The sequence below is a fragment of the Equus quagga genome, chromosome 16 (assembly GCF_021613505.1).
Source record: "Equus quagga isolate Etosha38 chromosome 16, UCLA_HA_Equagga_1.0, whole genome shotgun sequence".
In the NCBI taxonomy this organism is placed as follows: domain Eukaryota; kingdom Metazoa; phylum Chordata; class Mammalia; order Perissodactyla; family Equidae; genus Equus; species Equus quagga.
In genome coordinates, this window is record NC_060282.1 from 4,025,618 (window position 1) to 4,044,518 (window position 18,901).

Below are 18,901 nucleotides of genomic sequence, written 5' to 3' on the forward strand. Positions count from 1 at the left end.
ATAGAGGTCTTGTTTGCAAAAACCAAATGGTTGGCTTATAATACGCCACATAGCTCTCTTTATAAAATAATAATAGGTTTCAAGTTAAGAAACTGGAAGATAATTGATTTTTTAAAAAGCTGAAACATAAACTTTCTTGTGCTAATGTTGCAATTGGAAAATTTGGAAAGAGGAATCCTACCTACTATTGTCTAAGTGAAATGTATGGTAGAAGTCCTAGGTACCTATTACGTTTAGAAAATAACTTGGCAGTAGTTTTTGAAGTTAGGACCTTTCCAGCTCACGTACCTGGCAATGATTAGTTTCTGGCTTTCAATTATAGAGCCTAATGTTGCCTTCTTAGCAATTTTTTTGTAGTGAGAGAGTTGAATAGTGCTTAGCCAGTGTACTTTTGGGGTAGAAGTCGTGCATTAACAGTGATTCATTTCCGTGCATTTTATTTTTTAGACATTACAAGAAGAGATGCCAAGGACGCATGCGGAAACATGTGGGGGACTTATGTCTTCAGGCCGGGATGCTGCAGGACTCCTTGGTACATTACCACATGTCGGTGGAACTTCTCCGCTCAGTGAATGACTTTTTGTGGCTTGGAGGTAAGATTATCTGATGAAAATGATCAGATATATAATTATGGCAGCTGTTATTTCAAATAAGAGAAAACAGAAAAAATAGCTCTGAAAATAAAAGATCAGGGAGGAGAAGCAGTCAGCTGCGCTGGTTGCTGTGGGCATCGCCTGGGGTAACTTCCCGCCTTATCTCCTGCCATTTGCCCACCAGGCCTGCACTGCAGTCCTGCTGAAACCCGCATGTACTTCCTCGAAAACCCACTGCCTCTCCTTGTTCCTTCGTTGTTTTTTAGTACAACTTGTCCTCTGCTTAGAATACCATTCCCTACATCTGTCACCTCTTACACTCATTCTTCATCTGTATATCAGCTGATGAATGGAGAAACACTGTGTGATATATCTGTACAGTTACTCAGGAATGTTCAAATGTTCAGTGGAATGTTAAAAATGAATGAAATACTGATACCACTGCAACATGGACAAACCTTGACAATCATGCTAAGTACAAGAAGCCAGACACAAAAGACCATATATTCTATGATTCCAATTATCTGAAATGTCCAGAACAGGCAAATGTACAGAGGCAGACAGCAGATTAGAGGTTGCAAGGGCCTGGGTGGAGGAGGGCTGGGGAGTGACTGCTAAAGGGTTTGGGCTTTCTTTTGGGGTGATGAAAATGTTCTGGAATTTAGGTAGTGGTACTGATTGCACAACTGTGAATATACTAGAAACTGCTGAATTGTACACTTTTAAGTGGGTTAGTTTTATGGTATGTGAATTATATCTCAATTTGAAAAACTAAATCAAAACAAAACAACAAACCTACTTCAAAGGGCAGCCTTTTATGACCCCTCCAGGCAAAGGGTGTACAGAACTCTCTCTATTATGGAGCTAACCCTTTGTGCTGGAATTGCGTATTTAGCTGTTTTTCTCCTTCAGGGACTGTCTCACAGGATTGGGAGGCATGGTCTGTGTGTCTCCATCATCTGGCATATTGTAGATGTCCCATAAATTCTTGTTAAATGAATGTTGTGTGAGTAAGAATTAAAGTAGGGTTCTTTCCTTGAGGAAGCGGTTTAGTCTGTCGGTCACTTATGATAATACAAGTCAGAGTGAAGTAACCAAGTAAGTTCTTTGATGGAAGCTTAACAATGTGCTGTAGAACACATTAAATATAAGAATATTTAAAGTGGACTTAGGTTTCATAATTTGGCTTCTTAAAGAGGATAGAGAAATAAAAGTAGGAAAGAAAAGGAGTGAGAACTAGGAAGAGATGGCGGAAAAGAAAGAAAGAGATAAAGGGTTAAGCAGGGTGAGAAAGACAGAATATGAGTTTTACTTAGTTTTCTTGAAAGAGAAGTCTATAAATACCTGTTGTTGATTGGTGGAATATAACTGTATCCCCTCGAGCTATAGCATTAGGGCCTCTGCAGCAGGTACTTATCCAGAAGGCATGGTACCCACTTGTGTACCTCACACCCAGAGAGTGGTCACCAGGGTTGGTAGGGTTCCTAAAGAAGGTGTGTGGAGATCTTTGTTTTGGGGAAAAATTGGCATTTCCACATTATCTGTTCAAATCATTCTTAGCCATTGCAATTTGAGCTAATGATGGGCCACTAACTTTACTAATTGTACTTTTTTTTTTTAATGCCCAGCTGCCCTTGAAGGGTTATGTTCAGCTTCTGTCATCTATCACTATCCTGCTGGAACTGGTGGTAAGACTGGAGCTCGAAGGTGTCAGGGCAGCTCTCTTCCTGCTGAAGCAGCCAACAGACATCGACCGGGTAAGCTCCGCTCTTTCCTCTGACCTGGCCTCATCTACGGTCTTGCAAGTGGGAGTAATTTACTACTTGTCCCTCTGAGTTAAGGCTGACTATTGTTTAAAGTATAAAACCGGTTGAATCAGAAATCTTGCGCATGAGACATTTTCTTCTGATTTTATTGGATATTTATTGATCTTCTTGAATCTTATTGAATAATGTTAATAGAGTACAATGATTGGTTGATTCCTGGAAAACTTGCATAAAATTTCATGGTAGACCAACCTTGAAGTTCTGTTTCTGGGTCTTTTTTATAATTTCTGTGAGTTATGAAAATTATGATTTAATAGCTAAATCAGGGCCTGGGGGCTGTTTCTTATTTTCCTGGTTCTTGAAGTTCTCTTAATGAGTTAAATTTGATTTGCTTATGTTTGTTAGCACCAATGAAGAGTGAAAAGTCTTCTTTGGAGGAGCAGACCCACAAATGCTTGTTGAATAAACTTGACCCTTTTGACTGTTAATGAATGAACTTGCCAGGATATAGTTGTCATATTGCACAGATCACAAAGATAATAACACAGAATGCAGAGATCAAGGCTATACACAAAACTGCCAGGTGTTTTTTAATCCATGAGATTTTTAGATACCTTTTTCCTCAAAGAGAAAGCCTACGGTAGTTGGCATGTATTGGTTGGGGAAGAGCCTTAAATTTCTTTTTTTCCTGCATTATGCCATCCCCTATCACCAGCAAAGAATGCAGAGCCGGCCTTTCCGAACCAGTTACAGTAGCCGCACAGTCTGAATCTGGGTGCGCTCTTTGTAGAACTGCTTAGATGAATCTATAATGGTTCTCGAAGATATTTTATTGCTCTTCAGCACAGCATTCCTAATGGTTTCAGTGGTGTCTCAGTTATTTGGGAGGAAAGTAAAGCAGGCTGAGAAGTGACATAGAAAGTCTGAGGTTGAGGATCTCTCTGCTCCTGCCTTTCCTGAGCTTTGGTTCTGACCTGAGATGTTCCGTCAGTGTTCACCACCTGTGTTATTCCTTGTCGTTATAAGTGCTGTCTCTGGTATGAGATTACGGCGTTTTAAGTCGTATTGTCTTCTCTAGTCAGTGACCAGATGCTAAAATCTCCAGCACACTCAGAGAGATGAAAACGTGCCTTATGTTCTCTTTAGAAGAGAGTTTTCTGTGCTCTCCATGGGCGTCCTTTTGCTGGAGGTTGTTTTTTGTCCCCTGTGATCTGAAGAGTTATAATGCACCGAGGCTGTTCTGTGGATGTGATTAGTGAGACTCGAGAGTCTTGGAAAGTGTTTCATTTTTGCCCCTTGCTGAGTGTAGACAAAAACAATTTTAAGCTTTTTTGAAAAACTGCTCTGTCTATAGTAGAGAAATGTCTTTATTTAGCTTTACATAGTGTAAGAACCTTGAGAACTTTTACTGTTGGAGACGGTCTTTGGGGAAAACCTCCAGTGAAACCCAGACTAGAGCTGAGAGAGCGCTTATCTCCTTACATCAGTGATAGTGTTACTCCCTTTCCAGCAGTGGGGGGTCCAGATGCATTAATGGGCTTGACAGCGTGAACAGATATGTTACTTCATCTTGGATAATTAATTTCAAGATTATTCAGTTTGTAGTGGCAACCTCGTCTTACATCAGGAATTTATGGCGTCTACTATCTGAGGTGAAGACCAGACAAACTAATTATTTAACATTCTTCCTTGAATTTATATCTCAGGTTCCTTTTTCAACAGCAAAACAGAAGAAATACAGGCGTCATTTAATGTCAGCGTGACCTGGAACAAGTTGCTTAATTTCCCTGTGCCTCAATTTCCTTATCTGTAAAATGAGGAAGATAACAATAGTAACTTATAGGGTTCTTGTGAATGAGAGACACATATAAAGTTCCTAGAACAATCCTAGCCGGCACTTGATAAATGTTAGCAGCTATTATTAATACTATTGTTATTATTGTTGATTGTTCAAGTTGTTTTAAGACTTGGTAGTATGAGTTCATGAATAGTGTTAAAAGACTCTAGATATCTCAGATCCAGATGACATAGTATTCAAGCAGATTTCCTCTGAGAAAAGAGATTTTTTTCCCTCTTAAAACTGAGTCATCTTAGTTTCAAAAAGAATTCTGTAGTCCCTAACTCTTTTTGCTTTAATTCTCCTTTTGTTTTAATTTTTTTTTTTTTGAACTTTACTTTCTTAGTATTCAAAGGTTAGAAGCCACTAATTCTTTTTTCTGGGGACTTGTATATGAACCTGTAAGTCTATAATTAACAGACAGAACTTGGTTTATGAAAAAAACCAATAGGACATTCTGCACTCAGTCCAAAAGGTAATGCTTCTTGACATGTAACTATTTCTCCTTTATGGTCTATCTTAGTTTATTAATAGTAATCACCATCATCATAATTATCAACATAGCCATGAATTATTCGGCACCCACCATAGGCCAGCGGCTGTGCCAAATGCTTTCTGTTTTACCTCAGAACAGGCATCTGAGGGTAGGTATCAGTGCCTCCTTTTTGCAGGTGAGGAACTGAGGTTTAGAGATGAGGTAACTTGCCCCAAATCATGTGCTTGAAGGCTCCGGACTTGAACCCAGGTTGGTATGACTGCACAGTATGCATTAATTGCTCCTCTCATCAGCCTCCCATTGACTGGTATTCTGAAATTCTGTGAGTTCGTAAATGACAGATTTTAGTGGTCTCAGCCTGAGAAGGTCTTAAAAGAAGAGCTATCAGTGAAAACATGAGATAGAGTTGCATAGATTAAAATTGTGCATTTTCACAAATGTTTTATTCTCAGCTAAAAAAACTAAAAAGTTAGTATCTTTTTGTTTTCTCAATTCTGTAAGCACAGAAAATTACAATGCAAAGAGCAGTGGGTTTTGAAAATCTACCATTGCTAATGACTTATTTCTTGGTTTTCTCTAGTGATGCTTGTTGAGAGAAAAAGTGATAAAGACTGAATTGGTTTTATGTAGTCTTTAGTACGGAAGAAAAGATTAATTCAGTGAATGTTGAGTGAAAGTAAAAACCTATACTCTTTTCTTTCCTGATGATGAATATATAAGTTTTATGGACGTGGGACTTGTCAGCTTTGTACTTATGGCCTAAGTATATTTCCTCATTTGTGAACTTAGAATAATGTTATTTACCTTGTAGGGTTGTGAGAGTTAGATACTATGTATGTAAAGCCCCTAAGAGGTGCTCAATAAAAATTCGCCATCACAATGACATAGATTGTTTAGAAGCAGCAAGTTTGAATACTGAAGAGGGTGATTTATTTCTGGTGCTTATTCAACACGTATATGCATATGATATATATGAATATGATTTAAAGTGATAAGGATTCAGTTACTTTCTTTTAGTGTGATATGAAATTTTGATGAAATCAGTGTCATTCTAGTAGGATAGGGAATAGCTAAATTGCCTTAAGCAGAAGAACTTAAATATTATGTGTACAGAATGTATATTTTTACAATTCAGAATTCATATTGCCATGTAATCGTCCACTAAAACCTTTAAATCACTAGGAATTTGACCATAGCGATTAAGTTTAGAAAAATTGATATTGAGCTGTTTTCAGGGAATAAGCTTATCTCTTTGGTGATTGAAGAAAATTTTGATTTTTTTTCTGTACCTTAGTAGGTTAAAAAAAATTAAACTGTTGATTCGACATCTGTCACTTTTCCTTTATAGAGAGAATAAAAGGGAGCTCATGCTGTTTTAATATGTCAATAAACGTTTTTGTATTTCAATAAAATTGTGTGTTGTGTAGTTACTAGCCTTTTGGGAAGTATTTTGCAAGACTTAGACTTCCCACTATTGGAAAAATGCAGATGTGACTTTTATGAATATAGGGTTAGTATAGATCCCTTGGTTTTTGGTATAGTGCAAGAGACAAGGTGTAGGAGTAAGCTTTGCTACAGCTTGCTAGAAGGACAGATTCCCTGGGTCTCACCCCTCTATCTGTAAAGTGAAGAGGCTGGACTGAGTGCCTAAGATTCCTTCCTGTTCTAAGATTAGTTACCATGATCCTGTGTTTTTTGTTTATATTCAGCATCATTAAAGATTTAAGATTAAGTACTGACTTCCACTCCCTTCCCTGAAGTAGAATTCAGTATGTGCTAGCTAAGCTTTTAGTTATGGTCTCTGAGCATCCTATTTTTAAAATCCTTACTGATCATTGCTTATATGCAGCCAATTTTTTGGTTGCATCTTTTCCAGCAACTTGGGAAGCCTTTTTTGGCCATAGGTGGCGCTGTTGCACTTTTAAAAGTCAATTTTCCTGTTTGTAAAAGAAGACAACGTTCCTTTAATTTGATTTCTTTGTTTAATGCTTCAGCATAGCACAATGTCCATTATGTCTGGATACCTAGAAAAAGTATTCTAGTTATATCTTATTTTTATTCTCTTATCTCAGCGTGAAAATTTCAGACTTGCTGTGCGAACAATGGCGAAATTAGACTTTTCTTCCAATATTAGAAACCAGTCAGCCATGATCTTATAAAAAAGATAGAAAAGGTCTCTGGAGCACCTTAAAGCTGAAAAACGAATTGAACTCTCTGAGTATTGAACTTACTGTTGTATGTTAATTAATGGGCGGTCATTTGCTATCGTGGAGAGAGCCCAGTCTTTTGACTTGGGTTTGAGTGTGCAGTCATGCAAATTTGAGTCAGTTCTTTCTCAGTTTTTTCCTTGTCTGTAAAATGGGAATGCTAATATCGTCTTTGTACAATTGTCAATATTAGAGAGAAATTAAGTAAAGTGTTTAGAACAGTGGTTGTTTCATAAAAGATCTCCCAAAATTTAGCTATTATTTTGTATGAAGCCATCATTTTATAGTCTTTGGCAATTACTAAGAAATTAAAATGGGAAAATATGATTTTTATCAGGAAAAATTCAGTTAAGAAATAAGTGAAATCTTTGAAGAGGATCGGTAGTTCCTATACTCGTGATTTAGCAGCAGCATCAGAGAGAGGGACGTTGTGCAGCCACCCTGCACCTACGTGAAACCATTGAATTATAGTTAATTAGTATACGTTGAGGGTTAAGGGGGCCCAATAATTACAGTCCAATTTTCTCCACCAGGCAATTGAGAGATGAGACAAAAGAGTAGGCAGGTGGAGGTAAATGTCACCTTTATTACTGATAAGGCCACATTCTCCGTGAACTTTAGGGATACAGGAAAATGGGTAACTTAATTCTCTATCCAGGATCTGGACAGACTCAGCCAGTCCCAGGCAGCTTTGGGCCACAGCAGGCCGTCCTATGAGAGGACCTGCCGCTGTCATACTCAGGGCGTGGAGGTGGGAGACGTGTCCAGCTTGTCTCCCACCGCTAGTCCTCCTCGCGTAATGGAGTGATTTATGAGTTTAGGGAGTTTGAGAGACAAGCAGGGCATGTGAAACCCTTCCTGTTCCCTCGGGTGCTGGGCACCCTCAGGAAGCACCCAGGGTGCTCGGCTCCTCCACGTCCCGAGTCAGGAATTTTGAGGGAAAGGCCTTCCTCATGGAAACCAGAGGAACAGGGAGGAAGTGTCCCTTTGCCTCAGTTTAAAGAGGTCCCGGGATGGACAGAAAGGTGCTTCCCGAGAATTGGTAAATAGGGAAATAAGGCTATCCTTTGGCACGTGGACTAGCAAGGAAATGCAAAAGACAATTGGAATGGAGATTTATAAAATCACCTTAATAGTTAACATCTGTTGAGCACTTAAAATGTGCTACAGACTTTTCTAAGCATTTTATATAAACTGATTTAATCTTTTAATCCTCACAACAACCCAATAAGGTAGGTTTGGTTATTATCCCAATTTTACTGATGTGGACATTGAGGCACAGAGAGGGTGAGTAACCTGATCGAGGTCACAGAGCTAGGAAGTGGCAGAGCTGGGATTTAAACCTTGGCAGTCTGGCTTCCAGGCCCCCAGAGATTGGCTTTGGGGGTTCAGTAGCATCAGCATGTCTGTAGATCTATATGTACGCCTGTGCATCAGGCAGGGGGTTGGCCCGCCTAGAGAGGGCAGGAAAGGGAGAGTTACACAAGTGTTCACAGTTGGTCTGGGCTGTGGTCCACGCAGACTGCACTGTGATCAGCATCAGTCGTTTGTCTAGGCAGCAGGTCTGTCCCTGTAACAGAAGTTCAGTCCGTCAAATTAATCTAGAAAACTCCGCTCGATCTGCTTCTGTCCATGCTTGCCGTACAGCCTCCTGCCTGTGGTGGTGCCGTGGGGAGAAGATGTGCCGATTGTTGAACTCTGCCTGATAATTTTTTGTCTCCTGTTACATTAATAAGTTAAGCCTCTGGTTGTCTTACATCAGTTTCCGATGAGTCTGGTTAATGTGAAATTAGTTCATTGGAGCCGAATGGTGCTGATCACCACATATCTGAGCAAATCAAGGTGCTTCTGCCTGTGGAGACCTGGCTGGAGGGTGCCCCTCCTTCTCATCGTGTGATTTCTTCAAACAGCACTCGTTGTTATTCCCCCTCCCACCCACACAAGACAGGAAGCTTTCTTTTTAAAAATTTTTTATTTTATTTTTTTTAAGAAGCCTTCTGAGTAGGCCAGATAATCAGATAGCAACGTCCATGTGTTACTCGCACCAATCAGAAAACTATTAAGTACCTGGAAGTGAGTTCAATAAAAAAAAGGGCTTCCAGGAAGCCAATTAGATATGAAAGTCCATTTGGTAAAAAGCTGTCCATTTTTTCATGGTTGAACTTTTTCTTTGGTTTTTGAAAAAATTATCTGGGCCAGGTGGCTTACAGATCCACATTGGATTAGATGAGGAGAATTTAAAAAGCCGAAAGGGGTTGTTTCGAGTGAGAATGATAGTCAACTGCCTGTGTGAGGCATGAGACAGGAGAGATTTTTACAAATTAAAATAGCTTTAAAAGCCCTGTAATCTGAGTGCACTTAGCATGGGGCCCAGTTCCTTACTGGACGCTGAGAGGTCAAATAATTGATGATTGTGATAATGACTCTGAGGCATCAAAAAGTCTCAGTCGTATTCCCTATTTAAAGGACATGGCACAGGATAATTTATGTGACCGGGTTTTTCACTGAACAAAAAGCTTTTAGGGTTATCTGGAAACCCAGAGTCCCCCAAGGCTCCACATGGCTGCATGTCTCTTCAGCACAGATCTGTCAGCTCGTGTCGTGGGCGTGGCCTTGTGGAGAGTCGGGCGGTGGAGCATGCCTCATTCTCCCTCTGCAGCGGGGTCCATCATCCGGGTCTACTTTGTGGGGCTGCTCTGAGAACCACACCTGATGGTTGTCGAGCACTGTGCTGGGCGTATAGTTGGTATTCAATAGCAAGCACCTGTTTTTTATTAGAATTGTGGCTTCTAGAGTGCAGTGATTTTTAGTCTGCATTTAAAAATAGAGATTGACATACACAAAATAGCTCTTAAATAGGACCATGATCATGGGGCCTGTTCTCTATATAGACAATTGAATGGATACGCTATTTCAGTAAGAATATCTGTTATTGGGACATACCTTTTTGACTCTTGTTAATGTGTCTAAAAATGATCATAGCTAATGATAAACATGACTCTTGGAACCAGAAACTCTTAGGGTGTGTTTTGGCATCTTGGGAAATTACATTCTACAGAGAAGGCTGATTGGATCAAATATCATTGATATTTGGATAGTTTAGCAGATGATCAAGGCTTTCAAAAGCTTCTTGATAATAATGAGATTAACCATTTTGTATTTTAAACTAATTACAAAGCTATCTTCTCAAAGTTGGAAATCTTTAGCTTGTGAAATGTCCAGTAATTCATTGTGTGGGTGTGCGTGAGGGTGTGTGTGTGTGTGCAAGTGTGAAATTTAGGAGGGTAGTGATAAGCTCTGTCTAACCTCTGGTACCTTTTATCCCCTATTTCAAGGTGTGAGCATATATCTCATATATTTGCGCAAATGAATTACTCTTCCTTTGTCATTTGGCATATGTGTGGAATTAAGATATTCTCATGCTTGTTTAAGAAGAGCTGGGGAGCATGAGTGTAGAAAGTGGCAAGAGAAAGAGGCAAGGAGGCACTTATTGTGCAGGATCTGAGGAATAGTATTCTTTTCTTTCCTTCTAAAGCAAAAAGGCACTGAACTTGTAACATACTGTTACTCAGAATTACTTTTCTGATCAGGTGGAAGTGTCTCAGATTTTTCAAGGCTATATGAATTATGAAATGTGATTTAGTAGTTATCTTTAAAAGTAGTTTTGTTTTCCAAATAAAAGACCATAATCTGTTCTTTCTTCCAGGGGCACAAGAAGTTCTCATTGACCCAGGTACATGATCTATGTGCTCAGTTTCTTTTGGTTGTTTTTTTAAGTGCTTGTTTCATGGTGATGTGAATGAATGCTTAAAATTTCTGGATGATGATCTTTGGAACATTCTGATTTAAGTAATTTTAAATCAGAATTGTTAAAAAACCTGATTATTGTTTGGTCTTTGTTTGATGGGGCACTCTGTTGATTTATGTTGTCTGTTGAAGAGGAAAATTCTTCCTCAGCATGGTTAAGTGAATGATTTGCGAAGTGTGCGTTTAAAATTCTTTGAATGCATTGAGCATGCTTGTCTAGTTAATTTTGAATTTATTCATAGTAATGACTTTGCTCTGATTCTATGCTTTATGCTCCTCTCAACATGAATTTGAATTCTCTACTGCATTTCGCATATGTGTTCTTAACAGGGAAAGAAATTTTGCATTTTTTACTGAGGTGGGTTTTCCTTTCCCCTCTTAACAGCTTCTGTAATTAATACAGCAAAAATCTCTTTTATTGCAGTGCTTAATTATTTCATAATGAGCTCTATTATTTTCTGGCTTAATCAGAAACAATGACAAAGGGTAAATAATAAAAAAATGAAAAACTTCCTTCCTCTGAAGAATAGAAATCAGATAGGCATGCTTCCACATGCTTTGTCACAACACGTGTGCTTGCATTTCCTTGTGTATCTTGATTCTGAAATGAAATTGCTTTAGGTTTGCAGATTTTTGTTTGAACATTTGTGTTGAGTCCTTTCTCTAGGCTGATGTTTCTTGATAAGGTTTATGGAAAGTGAAGAGGAAGCAAAACCAGTGCTTTGTTTTGTTTTCAGGAGACCTGAGTTGCTGATGAGAAACAATGGAGGGGTGGGCCAAGGGGCTGAAGGACATCCCCCCACCTCCGACCCCGGCCGAAATCGATAAACAGTTAAATCGATGTTAGATGGATTGGTGTTTGACCAATAGAAGTTACTGAGTCCACTCTAGCCAGTGGAAAGTATGCCTGATGGAGAGTACTGAATTTCAGTGTGTCGAGCACCTTACTTACAGGAGAATTAGGTGCTTATACTAAGTAGAAGAAGCTTAGAGCTATCAGAAAAATCAGTCATCTGTTGAGATAAACAAAGAATATTTTTTATTTCTGAAATTTTTCAAAATAAGGTTATACAGAGATGAAATTAAGTGTAAAGTGCTGGGAGTAAAAGTGAGGTGGTTCTGTGGGGCCCTGTCATTCCGGGATGTATCAGATCTTGCCGTAGAGGTTGAGGCTAGCAGGGAAAGGACACAGGAACCAGCATTTGGGGTCTGAGGGCATCTTCTGTATTGGTCCCAAATTAGAAAAATGTAGACTTGGTCTCCATTACCCGAGGGAGAGCAAGTAGACAACCGAGACTCTGCTCTCCCCGCACATTCCAGTTCCCGCTGTGGCCACTCCAGTTTGCCTGGCACCTTCTGGCCTCCGCTCAGAGAGGCCTGTGGACCAGGACTGCCCGCAGCTTTTCTTCACTTACTAAGATCTCCTCTGTCTTTCAGGCCTTAATCTCTTCTCTGCTTTTAAACCCTGGCGAACGTATCGTTGGTAAACGTGTTGGTGGGGAGTCGCTTCACAACCCCCAGGAGCAATGTGATGGGCTTCTCCTCATCCCTAAGTCTGAACAGCAAGCGTTCTCCGGGGGGTGGTGAAATTGTTCAGCCCCGTAGAAAACCCATCCGCGTAAGGCTGTCACACAAGTACATCGCTTTTCTTTTTGAGTTTTAAACAGATATACTATTCGAAACAAACCGTTGTAGATTTTTTTTGCTGCCTGCTTTTCCCACAACCGTTTTGAAGGCCAGAAGGAAAAGCGCTTCCTCGTCTTTGGTGCTGGCTTGCGTGCGTGTTTTAAGAACCAAGCTTCTCCCCAGTCATTTGGAGGGTTCCAAGCCGTTGATCTGTGTTTGAAACAGATGCTTCGTGGCATCTAGCTGTTTTTTCTTGTCGTTTCTGAACACTTCATGTACGTCCAGCACTGCTTCAAGTGAAATGAACTTTTGGCCAATTTCAATTACTCAAATTTGCTTTTCCAGTTTTCAAGTTGTGAGGAGTTTCCTCTTCCTATAATAAAAATTAGCAGTCTGCTTACTTCACTTACTGCGTGAAGGCAAAGGTGCTTTTTATTTCTTTTTTAACAGCTTTAATACAATTCACCCGTTAAAGCGTATGGTGGTTTTTACTGCATTCCAAAGAGTTGTGCACCCATCACCAAAATCAATCTTAGGACGTTTTCGTCCCCCTCACAGGAAGCCCCGTACCCGTGAGCAGTTCCTGCCCATTTCCCCAGGCAACCACTTGTCTGTCTCTGTGGATTTGCCTATTCTGGACGTTTCATATAAATGGAATCATACAACATGTGGTCTTTTGTGACTGACTTCTTTCACTTAAAATAATGTTTTTAGGGTTCATCCATGTTGTAGCGTGGCTCAGTACTTCATTTTTTTTTTTTTTAATTGCTGAAGAATACTCCGCTGTATGGATCTACCACTTTTGGTTTACCCATTCATCAGTTGATGGACATTTAGGTTGTTTCTAATTTTTGAGTATGATGGTATCATTACTATTTTTTATTTTTATTTTTATTATTTTACTATTTTATTTTTATTTTGAGTATGATGGTATCATTAATATTATGAGTGATGATGCTATGAACATTCATGTATACTTTTTATATGGACATATGTTTTCAGTTCTCTTATGTATATGACCAGGAAGTAGAATTGCTGGGTCATGTGGTAACTAAATGTTTAATTTTTTTTTTTTTTTACGATTTTATTTTTCCTTTTTCTCCCCAAAGCCCCCTGGTACATAGTTGTGTATTTTTAGTTTCTAAATGTTTAATTTTTTGAGGAACTGCCAGATTATTTTCCAAAGTGGTTGCACTATTTTACATTCTCTCCAGCAGTGTATGAGAATTCCAATTTCTCTACATCCTCGCCACCGCTGGTTACTATCTTTTTGATTATAGCTGTCCTAGTGACTGTGAAGTGGTATTTCATTGTAGTTTTGATTTGCATTTCCTTGATAGTTAATGATATTGAGCATCTTTCCACTGTGCTTTAGTGGCCATTTGTATATTTTCTTTGGAAAATTATCTCTTCAGATCCTTTATCCATTTTTAAATAATTTATCTTTTTATTATTGAGTTGTAGAAGTTCTTTTTATATTCTAGGTACAAGTCCCTTATTAGATATATGATTTGTAAAAATTTTCTCCTATTCTGTCTTGTCTTTTCATTTTCTTAGAGGGTAGAAGTTTTAAATTTTGATGGAGTCCAGTTTATGTATGTTTTCTTTGTTGCTTGTGCTTTTGGTGTCATATCTAAGATCTAAGGTGTTTTGTATAAACCTTACCTGTAAAGCGGTTTAATCCTCAGAACAATTCTAGGAGATAGGCACCGTTGTTATCTCCGGTCTATAGATGAGGAAACTGGGTTGCAGAAAAATTCATTGACTTGATCAAGGTCTCAGCTAGTTAGTGGTGATGTGGGAATTTAAACCCACAGTTTTGTCTCCAGCATCTATTCTCTTAACCACCATACTCTATTCCTTCCTCTATATGAATCAGTTATTAACAAGTCTTTGCTTATTTTCTTTCTTACAGGTTTTTCCTCATTGAGGACCTCATCTCTTCATTTACTTTGCAGAGCTCGGTGTGGGTTTATTTTAGGTGTAATGTGGGCAGAAGCATTGCTATTAGTTAATTTCTGCATTACTTACCGTCTGGTGATGATTGTTGCTAATTGATCAAACAAATCATACGTAAGGCTTTTCTGGTCACTACACTGAAAGTAGAGTCATGACTACAGAATGTTCAAAGAAAGTATTTGATTGATTGCATTTTGCTAACCAATGAAATAAAAACCCCAGTGTTGAAATAGATTGTAAGCCTTCCAGAATAGGGCCGTTGTCTTCCTTCTGATTCATCGTTTGGTCGTAGCGTCTAGAAAGTGCCTTATGGTCCAGCAGGTTAGTTAGAACCTGGTGCTCATGAACCATTGTCTATATTGACAGAATTTTGACGACAGTATCTATTGTTTGTTTCACGAGGGAAAGGATAATATAGAAATATCCCTCAGATCTATCTTAAAAGTCTGCAATTTTGAGAAGAGTTCCACAAACTATACAAGGGTCTTTTCACCAATTTTAGGTCTATCTAAGACACATTGTAGTTACGTAACAGAGTAAATTCATTAACTAGATTAGACAAGAGATGTGTAATATTGATTATTTGTCTTAATTAAAATATTCTCCTTAGTTAAAGTAATTAGTGCCTGTGAGTAAACAAAAATAAACTTGCCTTTATGTGTGATATAGGGCAGAGTTCCTATAGTATATATGTGTTTCTATGTTTTTCAGAGCATTTTTATAGCTTTTCAACAATATTCTAACTTTAGAAATCCATTTAAAAAAATGCTTTCTGTGTCTAGTGCAGTTTGTACTGAGTTTCTCCTGTCTTATACACAGAATTCCACTGTCTCCTAGGTAGAGACTTTCCTCTCATTGTACTGAGTTAGTGTCACAGGTATAGGAACTGTGACTTCTAAGCCTTTTCTTTCCATGTCTTTTTTTTTTTTTAAAGATTGGCACCTGAGCTAACAACTGTTGCCAATCTTCTTCCCTCACCACACCCCACCCCACCCCCGCCCCAAATCCCCCCAGTACATTGTTGTATATTTTTTAGTTGTGGGTCCTTCTAGTTGTGGCATGTGAGATGCCACCTCAGCATGGCCTAATGAACGGTGCCATGTCCCCACCCAGGATCCAAACCCGTGAAACCCTGGGCTGCTGCAGTGGAGTGCGCAAACTTAACCACTTGGCCATGGAGCCGGCCCCTTTCCATGTCTTTGAAGATGGCTATCAAATAGGATTTTCCCTTCATTTCCTGGGTTTTTAGTATTCAATTAGAATTTTTGAAAATGAATTTGTTATAATATGTTGTACAAATTTTACTAGAAACTTGATGTATTTGTGCTTTTAAGTTTCCAGTTTATGAAAAACTTAAAAATGCACTCTTGTTTTTAAGTAGTTATTTTTCACTAGGTATTTTTTTGTACTTCTTTGTAATTAAAAAATTTTTTTTCAATGAGTGATTGGGTATGCGTGTTTTAAAAAATATGTTATTTGCCTTATTTTAAAAGTCATGTTCACTGTAGAGAATGTATAAAATAAAGACAAGCAAAATAAATAAACTAAAAACTTACCTATAATCTTTCCACCTAGAGATAAGTTGTAGTAAGTTTTGAAATTGGGAAGTGTAGGTCCTCCAACTGTCTTCTTCTTTTTCAAGATTGTTTTGGTTATTCTGAGTCCTTTGAATTTCCATATGAATTTTAGGATCAGCTAGTCAAGTTCTGCAAAGAATCTAGCTGGGATTTTGGTAGGGATTATGTTGAACCTATGGATCAACGTGGGGAGGATTGTTATCTTAAGAATATTAAGTCTAGGGGCTGGCCCCGTGGCCGAGTGGTTAAGTTCGCGTGCTCTGCTGCAGGTGGCCCAGTGTTTCGTTGGTTCGAATCCTGGGCGCGGACATGGCACTGCTCATCAAACTACACTGAGGCAGCGTCCCACATACCACAACTAGAAGAACCCAAAATGAAGAATATAATACAACTATGTACCGGGGGGCACTTTGGGGAGAAAAAGGAAAAAAATGAAATCTTTAAAAAAAAAAAAGAATATTAAGTCTTCTGATCCATGAACATGGGATGTCTGTCCATTTGTTTAGGTCTTCTTTAATTTTGTTCAACAATGTTTTGAGTTTTTTTTTCAATAATGTTTTTCAGAGTGTCCTTTTATACTTTTTTTGTTAAATATATTCTTAAGTATTTTATACTTTTCGATGTTATTGTGAGTTGAATGATTTTCTTAATTTCATTTTCAGATTGTTTATTGCAAGTGTATAGAAATACAATTAATTTTTGTATATTGATCTTATTTCCTGCAAGCTTACTGAACTCGTTTATTAGCTGTAATGGTTTTTTTAGTGGAGTCCTTAGGATTTTCTCTATGCAAGATCATGTCTACTGAAAACAGTGACCTGAAAAGAGAGAGTTTTACTTTTTCCTTTCCAATTTGAATGCCTTTTATTTAATTTTCTTGTCCAATTGTCAGGGCTAGAACTTCCAGAACCTTGTTGATAAGAAGTGGTGAGAGAGGACATGTTTGTTTTATTCTTGATCTTAGGGAAAGCATTTAGTCTTTTATTATTTTCTGTGGGGATGGGGAGAAGCCAAGGTACATTATGCTTGCTTTGCCTTTTGTTGAGCTGAAATCTGTGCACTTGCAGCTTTGGAAACTCTCAGGAGGACCCCCAGACGCAAAATCTAATTTTTCTAATGTCTAAAAATGTAACGACTGATTCTGATGTGTTACTTAGTTATATCTGAATATACATACATTTATATGCCAAAATAAAAAAATGTAAAGGGAAAAAAAAAAAGGTTTGTTGAGGTTTCTATCGTGCAAGGGTGTTGAATTTTGTCAAATGTTTTTTCCTTGACTATTGAGATGATGATGTGGTCTTTGTTCTTTAGTCTACTGATTTGGTGCATTATATTAATTGATTTTTGCATGTTAAACCAACCTTACATTCTTGAGATAAATACCACTTGGTCATGTTGTACAATTCTCTTTTATGTTGCTGGATTCAGTTTGCTAGCATTTTATTGAAGATTTTTGCTTCTATATTCGTAAGAGACAGTGGTCTGTAGTTTTGTTTCGATGTGTTTTTCTGGTTTGGGTATCGGGGCCATATTGACCTTATAGAATGATGTGGTTAATGTTCCTTCCTCTTACATTTTTGGGAAGGATTTGTGAAGAATTCTTCCTTAAGCATGTGGTAGAATTCACCAGTGAAGCCATCTGTACCTGGACTTTTCTTCGTGGGAAAGTTTTTGATTGCTGATTCAACCTCTTTACTTGTTATGGTTCTGTTCAGATTTTCTGTTTCTTCTTTAGTTGGTTGTGGCAGTTTGTATCTTTCTAGGAATTTGCCCGTTTCTTCTGGCTTATATAATTTATTGGCGTGCAATTGTGCATACTGTTCCCTTATAATCCTTTTTATTTCTGAGGTTGGTAGTAATGTTCATTCTTTCAGCCCTGATTTTAGTAATTTGAATCTTCTCTCTCTTTTTCTCGGTCAGTTTGTCAATTTTATTGACAAACTTATGGTTTTGTTGATTTTTCTCTATTTACTTCTGCTCTAATCTTTATTATTTCCTTGCTTCTGCTTGCTTTGAAATGAGTTTGCTATTTTTTTTTCTAGTTTCTTAGGTTGTTGATGTGAGAGCCGTCTTTCTTTCTTTTTTTTTGAGGAAGATTAGCCCTAAGCTAACATCTGCCGCCAATCCTCCTCTTTTTGCTAAGGAAGACTGGCCCTGAGGTAACATCCGTGCTCATCTCCCTCTACTTTATATGTGGGATGCCTGCCATAGCATGGCTTGTGAAGTGGTGTGTAGGTCCACACACGGGATCCGAACTGGCGAACCCTAGGCTCCCAAAGCAGAATATGTGAACTTAACTGCTGTGCCACCGGGCTCGCCCCTCTGTTTTTTTTTTTTTTCTTTTTTTTAAATAAAAGTTTTGTAGCTATAAATTTCCCTCTAAGCAGTGCTTTTGCTTGTTTCATTTTTGGGATGTTGTGTTTTTGTTTTCATTCAGCTCAAAGTATTTTCTAATTTCCCTTGTGAAGTCTTTGATGCATTGGTTATTTAGGTGTGTGGTATTTAATTTACCAGTATTTGTGAATTCTCCAAATTTCCTCCTGTTGTTGATTTCTTTTTTTTTTTTTTTTTAAAGATTTTCTTTTCCCTTTTTGTCCCCAAAGACCCCCAGTACATAGTTGTATATTTTTTTAGTTGTGGGTCCTTCTGGTTGTGGCATGTGGGATGCTGCCTCAGCATGGCCGGACAAGTGATGCCATGTTGGCGCCTAGGATCCGAACTGGTGAAACCCTGGGCTGCTGAAGTGGAGCACGTGAACTTAACCACTTGGCCACGGGGCCGGCCCCTGTTGTTGATTTCTAATATAATTCTGTTGTGGTCAGAGAATATCCTTTGTGTGATTTCAGTTCATTTAAATTTATTGGGATATGTTTTGTGATGTACATGTGGTCTGTCCTGGAGAATGTTCCGTGTCTGCTTGAGAAGAGTGTGTGATTCTGTTGTTAGGTGGAGTGCTCTGGAGAACGTCCTGTGTCTGCTTGAGAAGAGTGTGTGTGATTCTGTTGTTAGGTGGAGTGCTCTGGAGAACGT

The 18,901-nt window shown here is 38.5% G+C and overlaps 1 protein-coding gene across 5 annotated transcripts in view; it reads left to right on the forward strand.

Moving 5' to 3' along the window:
- Positions 1-18,901, forward strand: part of TRAPPC9 (trafficking protein particle complex subunit 9) — a 622,060-nt gene that overhangs the window by 21,252 nt on the left and 581,907 nt on the right. For 3 of the 5 annotated variants that reach the window (XM_046642579.1, XM_046642581.1, XM_046642583.1), the window contains 3 exons: positions 448-593; positions 2,222-2,350; positions 10,606-10,632. In XM_046642579.1, coding sequence (XP_046498535.1) covers positions 448-593; positions 2,222-2,350; positions 10,606-10,632 — 302 coding nt within the window. The remainder of the gene's footprint in view (positions 1-447; positions 594-2,221; positions 2,351-10,605; positions 10,633-18,901) is intronic. The other 2 variants (XM_046642580.1, XM_046642582.1) reach the window with 1 other exon arrangement.